Source organism: Pinus tabuliformis, chromosome 5_2, assembly GCF_031772625.1.
Source record: "Pinus tabuliformis cultivar Carrire ecotype Pingquan chromosome 5_2, CPIR1, whole genome shotgun sequence".
Classification (NCBI taxonomy): domain Eukaryota; kingdom Viridiplantae; phylum Streptophyta; class Pinopsida; order Pinales; family Pinaceae; genus Pinus; species Pinus tabuliformis.
Window position 1 is genome coordinate 207762375 of NC_142306.1, and position 21270 is coordinate 207783644.

The window sequence follows — 21270 nt, forward strand, 5'->3', positions numbered from 1 at the left end:
ATGTTCAAATTGGCAACTAGGGCCAAACTCCATGTGGGTCATCTTATTTATGGCAATTGATATATTTTCTTGGATTTCTCTCGTCGAGAGGTGTAGGATTGATCTAAAGATCACCTGATTCCGCCATGTATTCATGGAGATATGAATTTATTTGTGTTATGTGACAATTTGGCCTACAACCAAATTACCCCAACTCATCCTCAATGTGGCATTATAAATATAAGAGGTCTCAAGTCATTTTAGACACACTTCTCCTAAGATCTCTCTCCACTCGTTTGGGTTTGGTGGCTAGAGAGATCAAGAGGGAGAAGCCCGAGTTGCAGTTGAAGAAGGTGCACTGATATGTTGCCCTAAGGTAGATCAAGCTTCAGTCATGAAGGAGTCTTATACGCTATCCAAGTAAGGTCACCTAGCCGCAATCCTAGGAGGAGACATCTAGATGCAGAGAAAGGAGGGTCATCCATGCCCTAGCCACAGAGAAAGGAGGGTCAAACCATGCCCTAGCCAAAAAAAGGACTAATGTAGCCCTATAGGCACAGTTGAAGGAGGATCGTTATATGCTGTATATAGGAGGCCTATCCGAGATCCTAAAAAGCCCTAGCTGCAGTCCAAACAAGTGTCCTAGTTGCTGTTCAGGTGTGCCCTAGACACAGTTGAATGGAGACCCTAGCAACTGTATAGAGAAGGGTTTAAGCAGCAGAAAGGAAGACTCCTATATGCTGTCACAAGAGGCTTGATCTGCAGCTATTGAAGTGCCCTCATTTGCAGTCCAAACAAGGAGCCTTAGCCGCTGTCATATCTAGCCCTAATTCACTAAAAGGTGTATCACTTATCCACAGCAAAAGCCAGGTCACCTAGCCGCAGTCAAAAGAGTTTGAACGCTGTCCAGAAGAGGCCTATCCATAACAAGTGAGGTTCTAATCCATAGCGAGAAGGAGGCCCTAATAACGCAGTCTAAAAGGAGGCCTCAGGACGCAGTTAAGGGAAACTCTAAGCCACTGCTAAAAGGAGCCCTATCACAACTTGAATTGCTGTAGATGACAACGTTGTAACAAGGTTATGACTAGGCATGAATTAAGGATTTATTTAGGCCTGTTGGAAGAATCTGTAGCTTCAGCGAGCAGCTTTGCTAGGCTGCAAGCCATAGCAAACAGCTAAGGCTATTTTGAGGTAGCATTGTGTACATTGATTTCAGGAGGCAACGTGGATTAGGAGAGTCTCTCCTAGGTGGATTGCAACCCTTGAAGGGCCTAGTTGTCTGACAACGTGGAAGGTTATAGAGTTTCTCCTTGTGCCTTATCTAGAATTGCAGGAGCAGGCAATCAGAGGAATATTGTAGTTGCATTGATGATCATCTAAAAGGATAATCTACATTACTCTTTGTGAATATTTGAAGTCTGTCGGTGCTGCTTCCTAGAACAATCATCATTATCAGAATGATGGACTTACTGCTGTTGTCATACAATATCTGATTTGTATATTTGTACTGTCTCTCTCTCTCTGCTGAACTATTGAAGAATATATAAGAAGAATTGATCAAGGGTTTCCCCACATTGAGGTTTGTCCCTGTCTGGTCACTGGTGCCACATCTTGTGTCCTCTTGTCTTGGCTTGTCTTCTACTGTTTATGTTTATGTTCTATCTGCACTTTACTATCATGTTGATGTGATTGCTAATCTGAATATTGTCATTGGGCTAATATGAAAAATTGAAGTAAATTTCTCTAAGCATAGAACATATCTAAAGTTAACATGGAATCAGAGTTGAGGTGAAGACAAAGCCCAAGCAAGAGTGAAAGGGCAATCACCGAAGACAGTGGGAAAGGACAAAAGGCTCAATGGGTTCCTCATCCCACTTCCCCGCTGAATACAAGTCTGACTATCACGGATGGAAGATGTCTCTTGATCTGACATTGGAAGAACAAGAAGTGTTGGATTATGTGAAGGGTGAAATCTCTGAGCCTTCATCAAATGAACCCGCTGCCACAAAGAACAAGTACACCAAGAGTGACGTCAAAGTGAAGAAGATTATCAGAGATGCCATTGACAAGCGTTTGGTGGCCTACATCTCTTATCTAAACACCTCCAAGGAGATCTATGACAGATTGGTAAGCATGTTCAAGGTTAGTGATGCAAATCAAATTTTGTTCCTCAAAAATAAGTTGAAGGATATTAAGAAGGGCAATGTTGAGGATATTCAATCCTACTTCTTAAGGATCACCGAGATCAAGAATGATCTTTTATCGATTGGAGAAATCATATTTGATAGGGAACTTACTATCACTACCCTTGGAGGGCTCCCACCCAAATGGTATATATTTAGAACCACTATTCTCAACAATGATCGAAGGAATGACGGATACAATGGCAAATGAAAAAGGAATGCACGAAATGGTCGGACCTCCAAGAAAGCCAGGAACTCTAGGTATGAAGAATCAAATGTTGTTTCTGACAAGCAAAAGGAGTATTATCTTATTGATAGTGGTGCTTCAAGGCACTTTACTAGATATAAGGAAGCTCTCTCTAATTTGATAGAGAAGGAGACAAATTTGGAGATTATTCTTGGAGACAATGCCACCTATCCCGTAAAGGGTGTATGGAATGTTACCCTTCAATTGAATCAGAGTAACACGATTCATTTACAAGAAGTTCTTTATGTACTTGATATGAAGGAGAACCCGGTGCCCATTTCAAAAATGGAAGACAAAGGTTACAAGGTGGCATTCATCGATGGAAAGGTATGTGTTTGGAAAAGGAATTTTCAAGATGCTTTTACTCTTGGATTCAGGGTTGGCACTTTGTATCAAGTTACAGGAAGTCCATTGGGGACCATGTTGTGTGACTCATCTGTTCAATGGCACTGAAGGTCTACTCATCTAGGCCCTACCCGATGTGAGACAGATGGTGACAGGGATGCCTGAATTCAAAGAAGAGCATGAAGGTACATGTCCGAGATGCATCAAAGGAAAACTTACAAGGGGACCTTTCCCCTCATGTAATAGCAAGACCATAGATGTGGAACAACCCGAGGGGTTTGAGATTCATTATTGGGAATCTCATGTATGCAAGTTGAAGAAATCTCTCTATGATTTAAAGCAAGCACCCCGAGTTTGTTATGAGAGGATTGATAGCTATCTGATGAAGCTGAGATTCACGAGGAGTGAAGCCGATCCAAACCATTGCTTTAAGGTTGTGGATGATAGACCTCTCATACTGGTACCTTATGAGGACAACCTCTTTCTGACAGGTATAGACCCTCTCATTTACAAAATTTAGAGGGAGTTGGATTCCAAATTTGGAATGGTGGATTGGAAGCCCATGACTACACCGATGGAGCTTAACTTTAAGAAGTTATGCGGTAGTGTTGCTGGACCTGATTTGGGAAATGCCTCTGAGTTTTGCCAACTCATAGTAGCATTGATGTTCTTGGTGAACTCCCGTCCGGATATATGTTTTGTAGTTAGCATGTTGAGCCAACATATGGCTGAGCCTCATCACTCACATTGGATTGGTGCCAAGAATCTTCTGAGATATCTTCGGGGCACAATCTCTCATGGGCTGAGATACACTGCTGGAGCTGTGAGGTTGCATTGTTATTTTGATGCTGATTGGAGAAGCGGTATGGTAGATCACAAAAGCACTTAGGAGTGCTGGTTCTCTTGGGTTCTGCTTCGATATCCTCGATGAGCAGGAAGCAGAAGTCGTTTACTTTGAGCACTGCTGAGGTCAGATTCATAGTTGTGAGTATGGTCTCGTGTGAAGCTGTCTGGTTGGGGAAGCTCTTCAATGAGCTGTTTGGACACATGCTGGATACCACCGTTATCCTCTGTGACAACCAGAGTGGAATCCGATTATCAGAGAATCCCGTATTTTATGATCGTTGCCAACACATAGACATCAGGTACCACTTTATCCAGGATATGGTACATTGAGGAGCAATAAGGATCCATTACATTGGGACTTATGTGCAGGTTGTTGATATTCTGACGAAGCCCTGGGAAAGATCAAATTCTTGACTTTCCAAGAATGACTAGGAGTCGTGGAGAGACCCTCTCCTGAGGGTCCTGTATGATATGGACATTGAGCTCTGGGAGCTTCGGGGGGCTTGGGGGTGCTTCTTGGAGTGATGAGCAACCATAGGGTGAGTGGTTCAACCTTCCCCTAGTGGTTTTCTATGTAGGCAAGATGAGTGGTTCATCCTTCTCCTACTGAGACACAATCATAGGGTGAGTGGTTCAACCTTCCCCTAGTGATCTATTGTGTACAGGGTGAGTGATTTAGCCTTCCCTTGGGATACCCCTGGCGACATGTAGGCAGGATGAGTGGTTCATCCTTCTCCCACTGAGACATCCCACCCATGCAGTTTGGGACTCATGGGAAGTACCTCTAATCTAGCCAATGAGCAGGGAAATGAGGATAGGGACCGTAGTACTACCAATGGACGCATCATGTATTACTGTACTCCCTATGCTAGTATGATATTGATCTGGGATCCATTGGAATTGATTTCGGATAATTAAGAGTGATATGAGACACTCTCTTTATTTGGAACTGATTTCATATCAGTAAGAGTGGTATGAGACACTCTCTTTATTTGGAACTGATTTCATATCAGTAAGAGTGGTATGAGACACTCTCTTTATTTGGAATTGATTTCGGATCAGTAAGAGTGGTATGAGACACTCCCTTTATATGGGACTGACTTTGGGTCAATAGAGAATGGTATGATACATTCTTGATTACTTCTTCTTCTTCATAGTTCAACAGAGCAGAGCAGAGTAGTGCAGGGCATTGCTTTGATGGCTGAGAGTACAGAATGGCAGATGGATTAGCAGATGGAGTTCTCCCTAGTTGAGAGGGAGTGTTAAAATTGGCAACTAGGGCCAAACTCCATGTGGGTCATCTTATTTATGGCAGCTGATATTTTTCTTGGATTCCTCTCGTCGAGAGGTGTAGGATTGATCTAAAGATCATCCGATTCCGACATGTATTCATGGAGATATGAATTTATTTGTGTTATGTCAAGGTCGACCAGCAACCAAATTACCCCAACGTATCCTCAACGTGGCATTATAAATAGAAGAGGTCTCAAGTCATTTTAGACACACTTCTCCTAAGATCTCTCTCCACTTGTTTGGGTTTGGTGGCTAGAGAGATCAAGAGGGAGAAGCCCTAGCTGCAGTTGAAGAAGGTGCACTTATACGCTGCCCTAATGAAGATCAAGCTTCAGTCATGAAGGAGTCTTATACGCTGTCCAAGTAAGGTCACCTAGCCGCAGTCCTAGGAGGAGACATCTAGACGCAGAGAAAGGAGTAATCTAGCCACAGAGAAAGGAGGGTCAAGCCATGCCCTAGCCGCAGAGAAAAGGAGGACTAATGCAGCCCTATAGATTCAGTTGAAGGAGGATCCTTATATGCTGTATAGAGGAGGCCTATCCGAGATCCTCAAAAGCCCTAGCTGCAGTCCAAACAAGTGTCCTAGCTGCTGTTCAGGTGTGCCCTAGACACAGTTGAATGGAGACCCTAGCAACTGTATAGAGAAGGGTTCAAACAGCAGAAAGGAAGACTCATATACGCTGTCACAAAAGGCTTGATCCACAGCTATTGAAGTGCCCTCATCCGCAGTCCAAACAAGGAGTCTTAGCCGCTGTCATATCTAGCCCTAATTCACTGAAAGGTGTAGCACTTATCCGCAGCAAAAGCCAGGTCACCTAGCTGCAGTCAAGAGAGTTTGAATGCTGTCCAGAAGAGGCCTATCCACAGCAAGTGAGGTTCTAATCCATAGCTAGAAGGAGGCCCTAATAACGCAGTCCAAAAGGAGGCCTCAAGACGCAGTTAAGGGAAACTCTAAGCCACTGCTAAAAGGAGCCCTTTCGCAGCTTGAATTGCTGTAGATGACAGCGTTGTAACAAGGTTATGACTAGGCATGAATTAAGGATTTATTTAGGCCTGTTGGAAGAATCTGTAGTTTCAGCTAGCTGCTTTGCTAGGCTGCAAGCCATAGCAAGCAGATAAGGCTGTTCTGAGGTAGCATTGCTGTGTACATTTATTTCAGGAGGCAGCGTGGATTAGGAGAGTCTCTCCTAGGTGGATTGCAGCCCTTGAAGGGCCTAGTTTTCTGACAACATGTAAGGTTACAGAGTTTCTCTTTTTGCCCTATCTAGAATTGCAGGAGCAGGCAATCAGAGGAATGTTGCAGTTGCATTGATGATCATCCAAAAGGATAGGCTACAGTACTCCTTGTGAATATTTGAAGTCTGTTGGTGCTTCTTCCTAGAACAGTCATCATTATCAGAATGATGGACTTACTGCTGTTGTCATACAATATCTGATTTGTATATTTGTACTATCTCCCTCTCTCTGCTGAACTATTGAATAATATATAAGAAGAATTGATCAAGGGTTTACCCACATTGGGGTTTGTCCCTGGCTGGTGCCACATCTTGTGTCCTCTTGTCTTGGCTTGTCTTCTACTATTTATGTTTATGTTCTATCTCCACTTTACTATCATGCTGATGTGATTGCTAATCTGAATATTGTCATTGGGCTAATATGAAAAATTGAAGTAAATTGCTCTAAGCATAGAACATACCTTAATTTAACACATTAGAAATTACATAGATTCCTCTTTATAGAACTGATTTTATTTGATCCAATTGATGGAGTTCAAATCCCAGACTGGACATTTGAAAATTCTATTAATGAATATGGTATTTACTATTCAGCCAAGAAACCCTCTTACTTTTTCATCAAAAGGCATCATATAGATTAATCTTCCAGCTATCAGTTTTCCAGCCTTGAACTAATCAACCATTTTATTGAATACATGAATCGTAGAAATGTCCAAAGCTCCTGTTACAGAAAAAAATGCAACTGTTATAAGAGAGAGACAACCAAATTGAAGACCATCAAATATGGCTCATCTCTGACTTAAAGCTTTTATATCAGTTTGAGAAGATCTAAGAATGTATCTTTCAATTGACATCTTGCAATCATTTCACTTCAACTTCACGTGACAAATTGATGTATCTTACAAAACAAGCTGTAATCTTGGCAATGTTGAGAAACACCTTCAAAATACCTTTTCTTACTAGTTCTTGTGGAAGATGAGCCTAACCACAGCAGAACAATTGAAATAATCATGATTCCCTTTACTAGGAAGGCATACAAGCATGTGGTTCTAAACAAGTAATCACTTATCTCTAGTAGCAAGTGTTCTAGAAGAGAAGGGTGCTGCTGAACGAATGAGGTATAAAAGTTATATCATAAAAGTAGCTGGCTTTCATTGTAACTGTTCTGTCATGTATATGGTTTACTTGGACATGTTAGACATTTATTCATCATGCTCCACAAAGTACAAAATACACATGGGTTTTTGGGCTCCATGTGGCCAGGAGTGCACACAAGGTCCCTGTCTGTTTAGGAGAATCTAATCTGGCAGCAGCAGCTTTTGGAGCACAGGAGCTTGTCGGTAGTGCATGTGTTGTTTATCTCGTGGTCAGGAGTCTGTACAATGTTGGCAGCAGGTAACTCAGGGCTCAGAGTTCACAGAAGCACCCTGCCTGTCAAGGAGTGTCTATTTTGAATCTGTTCTGAAGCTCCAGGGAGCAGGGAAGTGGTGGGTATGGGTTCCCAAACTCCCTGGAGTGGTACCTGTGTAACAGAAGAAAACACATAAGTTATTTATTTTTTATGGAACAGATATTTGATATATTTTGGATATTCTGAATTCTTGTGTCTTTCATCCTTTCTTCTTTGGTTCTCTTTGTGAAAGCATTGAACAATATTTGCCGAACAAGGAACGTTGAGTGTTAGTGAAGATTCCATTAAAAATGAATGAAATTATATTAATGCCCTCTAATGACCAAAGTAGGTCAATGGGACTGAAAAGTACAACATACCAAAATGGCATTAAGTGCAAAAGTCATCACCCAAAAAGTACCTTAAACAACCTAAAGCTAAGGGAACAAGAAGAAAAAGAAAACCCTACATATGATAAGGAGATTGCCTTAAAATTTAAATACAATAACAACACTCTAGTGATATAGGCTGTAAGTAAGGAGGACTAATCACTATCATCCTTAAATCAAAGAATAGCAATGGCCCCCTAAGTACTTTTCCAATAATGTCATATAGAGAATGGCTTGGATTGATGGGCCACTAAGGAGTGATCCATGCTGGTCTCTGGATGTTCTTACTAGCGGTGAGAGTGGAAACTGGCACTGAGGTGGAACCAATGGTGGAATCTCTTCGCATCTAAGGCTGAAGTACTCATGGTAGCAGAGAAGGTGCTGGTGATCAGAATGATGTGGTCAGGAAAAATGGCCATTTTTACCATACAAAATAGGTCCTTGAATGATGATTCATGAATGCTAAATCACTAATTTAGTAATTTACATAAGATGTAAGAACTTTGGAAGATCTATAGAGTATATGCTATATTTCCTGGTGTTTGAACTTGGAAAATTCAAAATTGAAACGAATTCTGGAAACTTTGTTTTTGATGTCTGCAATGCTAAACTGTATTTCCTGTTTCAACTTTCAAGATGTCATATTCTTTCTCTAGTTTCCTGTCAGTTGCTGTTACTAATTCATATTTGGACTGATTTGAAGAATGGCAATAATAAGATGTCATCCTTTATTTATAATGTCTCTTTGGGAAATGAGAAAGGTTTAAGTTGAAGCCTGAGAGATATATCAAACAATGGGCTTAACTAGATGTCTGATTCTTCTGTTTTCTGTTTGGTGCCTTAGCTTTAAGCTTTATTGAAAACTAACTAGAAGGAGCTGCCAAGCACTGAAACGGGAAACCTGTGTACTGTAGATGCTGTTTTTTGCTTCTGAGTCACTAGAGCCTTGTTACTCATGACTTTTTGGTTGCTTGTAGATGTTACATCCTTGTCCCATAATAAGGTTACGTGTTCGAGGAAGTAGTGGTAGATCAGTAGAAAAAGCAGCTTCAGATGAAGTGTGTGTTGTTTTTCCGGCTGCAATTTTGCGGATTGATGCATCTGATTTACAGGTTTGTTTTGCCATGTGAGTTAAAAAGACTGTTTCTTTAGTTATTTTATTATTTAAAGTGGATGGATATGACTGTTCCTACAATGGATATTGATATTTGTGCTTAGATATTGCTTTTTCTCGTTCAATTCTGAAAAAGATTTGGGGCATTATTGTTTCATCTGAGTACGTTTGAATGCATGCGCATGAGATTTTGACTTGTATTTTACACTTGGGGCTGTAGTCCTTGTTAAAGCGGTGTCTCGAGGAAAAAGCCTATAATGCACGCATTCCCATATCAGCAAAGAAGGACACTCAGGGATTGGATGATGTTTATGGAAAGCTAAAGTATCAATTGTGGAATATCAGCAAATGTGGACCTTGCAGTGATGCAGCCATCACTGGTATTATGGCTCCACCATTGATGGAGGATCAAGTAAGAATTCACAAACAGTAATGAGATGCAAGCAATTTCTGCCCTTGTTAATTGGGACATGTCATTGGCTGGAAAAATTGTGTCAATAATGAAATAGTCAAGCATTTTGTTTTCGCTCATTCATGTATCCTTCATGCTAGAGGTGTTTGTAGTACGTTTTTTATATATTCATTAGCTTTTCTAATAGGCATAACAATTTTGTTTCTCTTTCCTTGGTTTTACTGTGTCTGTGAAATCTCAGTTTTCTTTTTATGAGTATTTAATTTTTTTTTGGCAAATGATTCTTTGGGCTGATAGTCTGTATGTCTTCTATATTGTTTACTAGTCAAGGCAGCAATATTACTGTGCAATTACTGTTGGGGTCAATGCAGCATTTGCAGCTTTCAGGTGAGATTTTGACTATGAATTAGGCCTTTCCTTGTACAAAGAGATTATGTTATTTGCATCATACTTACAATTTTAATTGGGTCATGTGTCAAGGGATTCTCTATTTGAATTTTCTCATTAGTAGTTATAAACCATTCTCTGTTGTTAATTTTATACCGTTATAACAACCTTACAATACTCTTTTTGTTATCTTCATTGGTCTATAGGCTTTCAGAGGACAAGAACAAATCTCTAGTAGGTGCAATTTTGTCAAAGGTCATGCCGGCCACAGTATCAACAATAACGTCTTTTGCCAAAATGTTTTGGTGGAGTGACCAAACAGAAGCAAGACCTGCTGAAGTTAAGCCCCAAGCATTTGCTCGAGGTGAGGAGTGGGATACAGTGCATTTGATAGAGGGGGAGAATGGAATGGATTACTATCCAGTAAGCTGCTTATATAAGAAGACATTTATAGTACAAGCTTATGACGGATTGCATCTTCTTACCATTATTGTTCTCTAGCTTCGTCCATAATAAAGATTGAAGCTTTGAGCCCAGATTGATTTCCTAGATATGTTGAACACTAGAGTTTGCAAATTCTGGAGTCATACTATGTTTCTACTAATTGAGATTGCTTCACCTTTGAAACAATAGCATGGTGAATTCCTCTCCATGGTTCTAATTTGGTACAACTAATTTGTTGTTCATGGATGACCAAACACATTCATGGGACTGAATAACTAGAGATGCGTTGGATGCGAGCCAATGTAGTCCCTCTAACATATTGATTGGAAAATGGCGAGGGGAAATAAAAAATATAAACAGAAAAACAAATTGCATTAAAATGGTGCCAAAGTAAACACTAGAAAGATGATGTAGATGAAAGTTGTCAGACCTGACTTGATGCTTGTGCTTCACCTGTTTTGTTTGAAGGGTCAAAGTCGACCAGAGGATTGACTTTGAAAATAGCAAAAAATATACACATAATATAAGAGGTCCAGTAGATAAAAGGAGAGAAACATCTAAAATTAGATGTATAAATGAATTGATTAAGGTCAGAAAATAATTTCAGACGTTCCTGAAAAAAATGCTTCATAACCACTGAAAATCAGCTGTGAAATATGTGAACTAGCTGATGAAAATGAGCTCAGATGTTCTGCTGAAATTCTCTAGTAGTGAAAGAATCAGTTCTGAAAATGGGCTCAAAAATCCATGCCTTACCTGGTGAAAATTAGGATGAAATCTGATGGAAGTATGTGCCCTAGCTCCCCAAAACTGTTCAGAAAATAAGCACAAAATCTGTGCCGTAGTTGCTGCTTCTGTTGGAAACTCATACCCCACAATGGTGAAAAAATGGCAGGGATATGTTGCCGTTGGTGTGCCCAACCTTCATGTTGAGTGTGGTCTCGCTGTGTATATGAATGTATGCAAAAATAGCTCCAGAGTGCTCTAAAAGTTTGCTGCGAACAAAGTAAAAATGAGCAAATAAGTGTGCTTCTGGGATTTATAGACAAGGCACATGAGTCGATTCAGTCTGGCCTAGCTGAGCCTTTCCTGACTCGATGGGTCTGACAGAGTCTAGTGAGAACCGACTGGGTCTGACTGTTTCTGATGGGTCTAGTTTGATTTGACTCAGTTGTATAGGTGGGTTACATCCAACTGCCAGTTGCAAGTCAAGACAAGAGTCTGTTTGCTTTGAAGACCTAGGAAATAAGTAGACTTGCAAATATAGAGGTGGAACATCAATCATTATCCCTTTGAATTCAGTGAAGTTGTGTTGACAAATATATACGACTCCACGGTAGTGAATAGGTAATCCAATGATGTTTAATTGATGCCTAATTTGCACAAAATATAGGAACATGTACAAGTTTTTTAAATAACACATTATCTTTCAAGAAAATAAGCAAGAAAATAAGAAGGATACACATAAATGACATTTTAGAATGAAACCCGTGTCTGGATTAACTCCCATAGATTATTAGATGATGTAAAATCTGATAACTTGGTGGTTTTCACTAATGGAAATCACATGCCCTCATATATGATAGAATACAGTGGAATGCTACTACCCTGCTAACCCTGAAATCATGAAAATTGTTGAACTCTGCTGAATTCTGAATGGAATATGAAATTCTACCTGCTCCATATGAAACCTAATGATGTTGGTATCACTCTTAAACATCCTGAAACAATTAATGGTAATGTTAAAAAATTAAGTAAAAATTGAAATTTTCCTTTATCCTACCTTTTCTATGAAAAGTTGATATTCTCCTTTGTCTTACTTTTTCTATCTTTCGAGCTCAATCCCCTAAATTTATATTGTCTTGAAGGGTCATTGGTGTAGACAGGGTGATATGTTCCTATGGGATCCACCCTCCTCATGGTTGCTCGCGTGGGCCTAGAGACTTCTAAAAAAGCACCCAAAAATGTTACTAGAAATCACTGAAATACCATTGGCTGTACTGTGCAATGTTTCTAGATTTCGAAACGTCATAGTATAACCCACAGTGTTTGCAAGGTGTTTTGGGAATCGGAACAGTTTAGGTAGGCGTTTCCTTTTCTTGTCTATATAGTACACTATATCCTTGGATTCCCTACTGTGACAGAATTAATGAGAAGACCAGTGTATCTTGGTATATATGATATTCTAATTCTTGTGGACCTACTTTTAACTCCTTGTGGTTTGTCCATCACACCTTTGATTGGTATGAGTCTTTAGAAAATTTGAAGAACCTGATGGGCACTCACGATGGTAGAGGGATAATTTTGTTCTACTAATGGTGCCATTGGTTAAGAGGAAGATTTGAAAGTTAAAATCTGTTCTACTTTTGAGTCCTTTCTCTTAGTAGTTGCCTCTTTTGCAGGGAAAGCTTCTCAAGATAAAGGGCTTCACATCATAGGTGTGTCAATGCAAAAAAGGTGTGCACAGTTCATTTGCCTCTCTAAATTGGAAAAAAATGAATATTTAAGCTCTTAGTATGTAGACACCAAAAGGCAGTCTTGTCTCTAATTTAGTTAAGCATTGATGGTTGGCGAAGACATTGGTTAGGGGACACAACTCTTCACCCAACTAATTAGGACCTCTTAATTTTTTTTTTAATAATGATATCATGACTAAAATCATGGCTCACCTCATGAAACACTAAAATATATCATTACATAAAAATAAGAACTCCATCAACCACATGTTCAAGTTAGTAAAGACAAAATAGGTTTCATGACAAAAAGTGGTAAGTTGACCAACTTGGGGTTGACATATTCAACTATATTTTTTTGGGCGGCTTTGCTTAAGTTTTCAACAAATTTTCATCTGACTTTCTTGATGTTTGATTGTTGTTAATAATGTTGATATGTGATAGCATTATTTAGCAATTGATATTTGATAGCGTTGAATGCGAGTTGTTGGACTTCACCCCATTAGAATCAAACACTCTTCCCTTACATCCCTTGGAGGGTGGTTAGTCTTGCCAATATTCTTAATGATTTTTTTGTACTCCTAGACAAGTCGAAAAAAGATTTAACATCATCAATTCTTTGTGACTTATTTGGGGATCTCCTCAACTTAATTGTTTGAAAAAGTTGTTAGGGGAATCATCACAGTTAATGGTCATTGAAAATGTCCACACACCCTTATTGTTAACTTAAAATAGTGGTGAACAATTGGAGCATAATTTCACTACAATCCTTTTGTTTCCCTTCCTTTTATGGAACCACTAAGTTGGGATGATATTCACATGTACTTCAAGTAATTTTCATTATTGCGAGTCTCTTTTGAAGCATGAATATTTGAGGGGGATTCTGTGACCCCCTCAACTTAAATCAACATAAAGAATGCTATTTCATCTTACCTTATGTCACATTCATCTTCCATGCATTCTCTCACCTCATGCTCGTTTCCTTGGACTTCCTTCTTTTTTTTGCCTCATCATATGTAAATGTTCTCGATGTTCACACTAAGACTCTCTAGAGTCTAGATGCAGAATCATGGGTTGACTAGTAATGCAATATGCTTACATGAGATTGACCTAGAAGGTGTTGCACTGCAATGGGGGGTAATAAATGGGCTCCATAGAATTACTACTTATGGGAAATACCTCCAACTTGGTAAATACTATGGTCTCTTTATTCTTACTAATCTCCCTAGCCATGAAGACTCCAATAGGTGCACTTGCTTCTCCCACGGTGGTGGGGCATGTTGAGAATTATTGATCAGGTAGGCACTGTTAATTTGGTAGCTCTGGGACAACTTCCCTCCTTTGGACAACCTTACTCATCTAGAGAAGACCTTGTTTTCCCTTTGAAGAATTTAATTTGTTTAAGGAAAAATATATTTTTAATGAGAAAAACCCACGTGCAGAAAAGTTCAGGTCATCCTAGAAGTCAAATTGGGTCTCCTCCAACACATATAAATAGACCTAATGTCACATCGCTTTGGAGCATCATCAACACATTCATTTCTTCTCTTCTATGGTTCATACAACTCTGAAAATTGTAGATTCTTTTCACACGTGCGAGGAGGTCTCTTTTTGTTGATAAAAGTTTGACTTTTGTTTGGGATGGTTTGACTCAACGTTGCACGACGCAGAAACGAAGGAGGGATGTTTTTTGGAAGTGGGGACGCGGAAGCGTCATTTCCCAAAAATCTAGGAAGCGAAGCGTCTACTATATATATATTTATATTTTCTTGCATTTATATTAAAAAAACATCCAAAATACCAAATTAGTTGTAGAAGACATGAAAACATGCATTTTTTTACATAAATCAAGATAGATATGCCATCTATTGTACATCAATGATTAATTATTCTAGCATCAACCATCTAGAACCTAGATTCCTCTTCTCTTGTCTAGCCTTTACCTCTACTTCAATTCTATAGGGATATTAGTCAACATTGCCTAATTTTGATCAAATAGCTTAATCCAAGCCTTATAATATGGTAGAGAAAGCCTAACATGCCTGAGCAATGATTTTGACTTGAGTGAAGGGTAAATAATATCTAAGACCATGACAAAAGAGTTCAACCATCAACAACACCAACACTAGGGTACATAGAGGGCTTGGTGCTTTTGATTAAATGGCATTCACATGCCCTCATACATGATATAATCCAATGAAACGCCCCAATCCCATTGATCTTGAAAACTATTAAGTCTGCTGAATTTTGAATGGGATATGAAATTCTATTTTCTCCATATGAAGTCTGATGAGGTTGGAACCACTTTCAAACATCTTGAGTCATTTCATGGTAATGTTAAAAATTTAAGTAAAAGGATGAAAATGAAAGATAAAGGAGAATGTCACTTTTACTTTAAGAATTTAACATTACCATTAGGGAGCATCTAGGAAGCGTCTAGGGAGTAATAAGGGGCACCTTGGGAGTATTCAGAAAGTGTAGTTCCTCACATAACAGTTCGAAATAAACAAAAACAAAAAAAGCCCTGCAGAACCATGTGAACTGTCCACCTTCTCTTGGATCTGCTCGCGATCCGTGGTGGATACACACTCGAACCTCCACAGATCCGTACCCGATCCCTTCTGGGTCTGCGGATCGGGCAACGGGAACTGCAGGTTGGGTCCCCACGGATCCAATTTTCTAGGAATCACTAAAAAAGGTGGATCCGTGGTTCCACCGAAGGATTGGTGGCGGATCCGTACAGGATGCTGTTCTGCCTCCAGATCCTTGGGGGGGAGACGGTCCTTGCAACACTGGTTTGACTATCTTTGAACATGGAAATTTTGACTTGTTTTGCCCTGATTTGGACTTGTTTTTAAAAGGCCTATGTACCTAGATACAAAGACGGAGCTGGATACGAATCTGTCAAGTTTTTGAAAAGTCAGGATCCGGATACGACAAATACAAAAATTATAATAATAGTTTTTTAATTTTAAAAAACATATTCAATGTTCAAAATCAAAACCATTAATGAATCACAACATTAACACTCAATATCAAAAACATAGAAAATCTTTTATAATTTATAGTTTATATTATTTTAAGCTATAATTATTTAGCATAATATATGATAGTTTAAATTATAACTATTAAATATTTAAATATAAGTTAACTATTAAATAATTTTAAATATTTATTATTTTTTACCATATTTATTAAATCTAATATTTAATATTATAAGTATATTTAAATATTAAAAATGTTAATGTAACTATATTTAATATTTTTAATATTTTAAAATGTTAATAATCATAATTTAAACTTATTTACACTATCTAATGTTTATAAACTACATTCTAAAATAATTATAAACTAACGTCTATAATTTAAAACATACAATTCATTTTTCAGTATGCAACCTTAGAAACAAAGGCATCTTGATTCATAACTTGGCGTCACTATAACTACTCAAATTATGCTATCTATCCACCTTAAAATTGAAGAATTGACTACCTACTAAGACCTCAGATTGGTTGGCGATTTCAACACAAAAAGCATAGGTGTTTAGTTAAGGGTACCCTGATAGCATCAATGTAGAAGCACAAAGTAGGTTAATAAAAAATCACAAAGATTGGGGTTAAGATATTATATTAAGGTCTATCATTTTTTATCGATCAGCGGGGACTTGCAGACCAATCCGTTCACAAGTATGCGGCGTTGTTCAAAATGTGCCAGGGTCTTTCCAAAGACGTTACGTTTGATAGCAATTTCATATATGTCACAGCTGGAAATTCACGCGTTGTTGCTGCACGCCTTTACACAACACATTGCTCCAACCCCGTCGCCTTCACACAGTGCTCTAGTGCCATCGCCCTCGCTCTGGCCCTCAAGCACTACTGTCCTGTCTCAGTTACACAATGGTCTAATCTCATCACCCTCACATTCGCTCTCGTTGTCCATGCTCACAGTCTTCAGTCTTTGTCGACTACGCTCAGTCTCTGTGCTGTTTTTTGTGGTAATTTTGTCTCTTATTCTGATGGACAGAAGAATAGTTGTATGTAGAATCCATACAATTTTCCATGAGATTTTACCAAACAAAGTGAAAAATACAGAAAATCATTCATACGTTTGTTGTTGTCGGATCCAGCGCCAAAACCATGGGATCTGAGCTTGCGCTAGCCAAAACGGTTCGAAACAGTTTGAAATCCAGATATGTTCCAGAACCATATCGCTGATGGATCCTCCATGGATCCAGCCAGATCCGAATCTATATTCGTTTCAGATTCGTGGAATTACATTCTTGCCATCTGACCCCTACGAATCCGGTAACATAGTAAAAGGCTGAGTTGAATGACACAAAGATCGATATTTTATGGGTAGTTTAACTTCTGTTTACTGCAGAGTTTGACCGCAGGGAATCTAAAGTTTGATTGTAGAATTTCTCTCTCCTTTGACCGAGTTCTCACTAATTGTTTTTGATGGGTTTGACTGATTTTTGAAGGCCAAGTTTAATGTTGCCTTGACTGAGTTGTTTGGAGGAGTTTGACTGTTGACTTAAGGACTGGTAGGGTGTCTTTGACTGTTGTTGATTGTGGCATAATTGCAAATTTTGACTCGTTGACCAGATTTGACATTGAGGCTCATCTATAGGATATTGGTTGGTTGATCTCTTGGATAGTCAAAGACTTGACTTTGACTCTTTTGTTGATGAATTGAATCATCGTATCTCTCTTCTGAACATTTGATGACAATCTAATAGAAGAAGAACTTGAAAGGGTTTATCCCCTTTTGGGGTTTTTCCCTAGTATTTGACCAAATCTTGTGTCTCTTGTTATTGCTCCTGATTGTCTTCTATTTACTGTTCTATCTACAATTGCTATTTGTTTCTAGAAGATGAAATTGATTTGAAAGTGATGGCTAATTGCAGAAAAGATTGAGCTAAGTGATTGTAGTAACATAGAATAGTGGAAAATTAACATGGTATCAGAGCTAAGGTGAAGACATGCCCAAGGAGACAACAGACTAAAGCAATCACCTTTGAAAGAAGCTAAAGGGGCCTATTTTACTTGGTCAAGATGTCTACCTCTTACTTCAAGGATTCTGAGAAGCTGGGTGACTCATCAAATTTTGCTGCTTAGAAGATTAGGTTGGAAGTGATATTGGCTGAAAATGATGTCTTGGAATATGTGGAAGGAAAAGTTCCTGAACCGTAGGAGAATGATCCTGCTACTGCCAAGTCCAAGTATAAGAAATGTGAGATCAAAGCTAAGAAAATTCTTGTTGATTCATTGAAAGATCATTTGCTTGCTTATGTTAGAAAATTGAATAAGTCCAAAGATATCTATGATAAGCTGGTTGGGATGTATGAGGTCAACAATTTGAATCACATCCCCTACTTGAAGAATCAACTCAAGGACATGAAGATAAACAAGGGGGAATCTATGCAATCTTGTTTCTTGAGGATATCCCAACTCAGGGATCAACTGCAGATTGTTGGTGAGCCTATATTTGACAAAGAGCTGGTGTTGATCACTCCTTAAGGTCTTCCTCCTATTTGGGAAACCTTCATTACTACTATTAGCAACAATGACAAATTCCCAACATTTGATGAGCTTGTTGGCAAGTGTACTCAAGAAGAAACCAGGATGATCTCCAGAGGGAGGATTCAAAAGCATGAAGAAGGAGATCCCTTTGCATTTGTTGCACAAGACAAGAAGAGAAAAGGAAGAGGGAGACCATCTGGTTCAAGAAAGCCTGCCCTTGAATCAAAGGACTCAAATAGAAGATTAAGGAATATTGAATGCTACAATTGTCACAAGCATGGTCACTATGCTCGAGATTGTCCGAAGAAGAGAGATGCTCCAAGGTCCAATTACAACAACGTTCATGGCTTCACCATCAACAGGTTCAATGATAGACGAAGAGGAGATGATAAAAGGAGAGATGATATAAGGAGAGATATCTTAATCACCGAGAAGAAGGCCATCGTCCTCAAAAGAGGTCAAGGAACTCCAGGTATAAAAATAATGGAGCTGCTACTCAATCTGAATATATTCTTATTTCTGCTCTTTCTAGTCCCTCTCCTCCAGATTTTTTTGATAGTTGGAAGGTAGATAGTGGCGCTTCTAGACATTTCTTTGGGTATCGTGAAGTCCTCTCAAATCTAGTTGAGAGGGAGACAAATCTAAAGATCATCCTTCGAGACAACTCCACTCATCTTGTGAAGGGCTTTGGTTCTTTTAAATTTCATTTGGACTTTGGAGAATCTGTTCTTCTTCATGATGTTATGTATGTTCCGGGAATAAAGAAGAACTTGGTATTTATATCTGCTTTGGAAGACAAAGGGATGAGAGTAGCCTTCAAAAGAGGAAAGGTCCTCACTTGGCCTATGGAATCTCGCATGACAGTTTCTTTCACCTTGGGATCTAGAATTGCAATGGTCCACAATATCAATCATCAAAGTGAGCTATGGCACCAAAGGTTGGCACATATACATTATGAAGCCCCGCCCAAAGTGAGAAGGTTGGTTTCTTTGATGCTTGATGTTCAATCTAAGTCATGATGGTGTATGTCCGGGGTGTGCTAGTCAAAAGAAGACAAGGGGACCATTCCCCTCCAGTAAAAGTAGGACCAATGATATTCTACAACTCATCCACTCTGACCTTTGTAAACCCATGCTTGTGCACTCCCTTGGTGGCTACCTCTATTATATTATCTTTATCGATGACTTCTCCAGGAAAACATGGATATTCTATTTGAAGCATAAGGATGAAGCATTTGACATGTTCTAGGACTCCAAGGCGTTGATAGAGAATCAAATAAGGAAGAGAATCAAAGATTTCAGGTTCGACAATGGTGGAGAGTAAGCCTCAAATGAGTTCGTTGACTTTTGTAAGGAGGTTGGAATCAAGAAAGAGACTATTGTACCGTATAATCCCTAGTAGAATGGTGTGGCAGAATGAAAGAATAGGTCTATGATGGAAGTTGCTTAAGCTGTGTTGCATGGTCAAAAGTTGCCAAAGTTCCTTTGGGGAGAAGCCACAAATACATCAGTTTATGTTCAAAACAGGGTTCCTCATCAAGCCCTCGGTAACAAGACCCTCGAAGAAGTATTTACAGTTGTGAAGCCTGATGTTGGTCATCTAAGGATATTTGGCTGCCCCATGTACTTTCATTTGTCGAAGGACAAGAGAAACAGGCTAGAAGCCACTGGAAGGAAAGGTATGTTTGTTGGATATTGTGGAAATTCTAATGCCTTTAGATATATATATATATATATATATATCCAATCAAAGGAAAATTGAGTTTAGCAGGGATGTAACTCTTAATGAAGGTGCTTCCCTTGAAAAAGCAAGGGACCTTCCTCCACCTCCTCTTGTTGAAAAGAAGGATGATGACATGGACCTACTGGAAGGTCCTCCTGTGCCAGAATATGAGAAGGATATTGTTCATGATCCCATGGAGCCTATGGAATCCTTGGATCCTCCTCCATGTGATCCCGCTAACAGTAGGACACCACTTTGGCTTCGTAATACATTACAGGATGCTGAAAGACATACTGTTGCTAGAGGAACCTTTAGAGAAAGCAAGAAGCCATGCCGGTACCAGGGGTATGTTGTAGCTATGAGCTCTATCATATAGCTGAGCCTCCCATTTTTGAAGAAGCAGTGAAAGAGCAAGTTTGTAAGGATGCCATGGCTGAAGAGTATGAGTCTATTATGAAGAATGATGTATGGGATGTTGTTCCGAGACTTAAAGGAAATTCTGTTGTGACCTCGAAATGGCTATACAAGATCAAGTATGGAGCTGATGGAAGCATTGAGAAGTATAAAGCGAGGTTTGTGGCTAGAGGTTTCGCCCAAATAAAGCGAGAAGACTATGATGATATATTTGCACCAGTTTCCTGATACACTACTATTTGTTCTATTGTTGCCCTTGCTGCTAATCAAGGATGGACCCTTCACTAGATGGATGTGAAGATTGCATTTCTTCATGGCATATATCAGGAAGAAGTATTCGTTGAGCAACAACATGGATTTGAAATGAAGGACAAGAAGACTCATGTTTGCAGGTTGAAGAAAGCTCTATATGGTTTGAAGCAAGCCCCTAGAGCCTGGTATGCCTGCATTGATAGTTACTTGGTGAAGCTTGGATTCACAAGAAGCAATGCTAACCCAAACCTTTACTTCAAAGTGGTCCAAGGTATGCCTTTGATTTTGGTTTTATATGTTGACGATTTATTCTTAACAAGTAGTGAGCCTTTGATGCTCGATTGTAAGAGGGATCCAACCTTTGAGTTTGAAATGAAAGATCTTGGTTTGATGCACTACTTCCTGGGATTAGAAGTGTGGCAAAAACCCAGTGAGATTTTCCTTTCTTAAGGAAAGTATGTCGTGAAACTATTGGAAATATTTGGAATGGCTGAATGCAAGTCCCTGGCCACACCGATGGAAATGAACTTCAAGAAGTTATGTGGAGATGTTGTTGGACTTGACTTGGCAAATCCCTTTGAGTATCGACAATTGACTCGGGCATTGATGTTCCTTGTGAGCACCCGTCTGGACATATGTTTTG

At 39.2% G+C, this 21270-nt stretch overlaps 1 protein-coding gene across 2 annotated transcripts in view; it reads left to right on the plus strand.

The window, feature by feature from the left end:
- Positions 1 to 21270, plus strand: part of LOC149158288 (Rab3 GTPase-activating protein non-catalytic subunit) — a 179377-nt gene that overhangs the window by 61916 nt on the left and 96191 nt on the right. Inside the window, exons 2-6 of one of the 2 annotated variants that reach the window (XM_089436181.1) lie at positions 8885 to 9019; positions 9242 to 9433; positions 9759 to 9820; positions 10027 to 10184; positions 12667 to 12721. In XM_089436181.1, the coding sequence (XP_089292307.1) occupies positions 8885 to 9019; positions 9242 to 9433; positions 9759 to 9820; positions 10027 to 10184; positions 12667 to 12721 (602 nt within the window). The remainder of the gene's footprint in view (positions 1 to 8884; positions 9020 to 9241; positions 9434 to 9758; positions 9821 to 10026; positions 10185 to 12666; positions 12722 to 21270) is intronic. The other variant, XM_089436180.1, reaches the window with a different exon arrangement.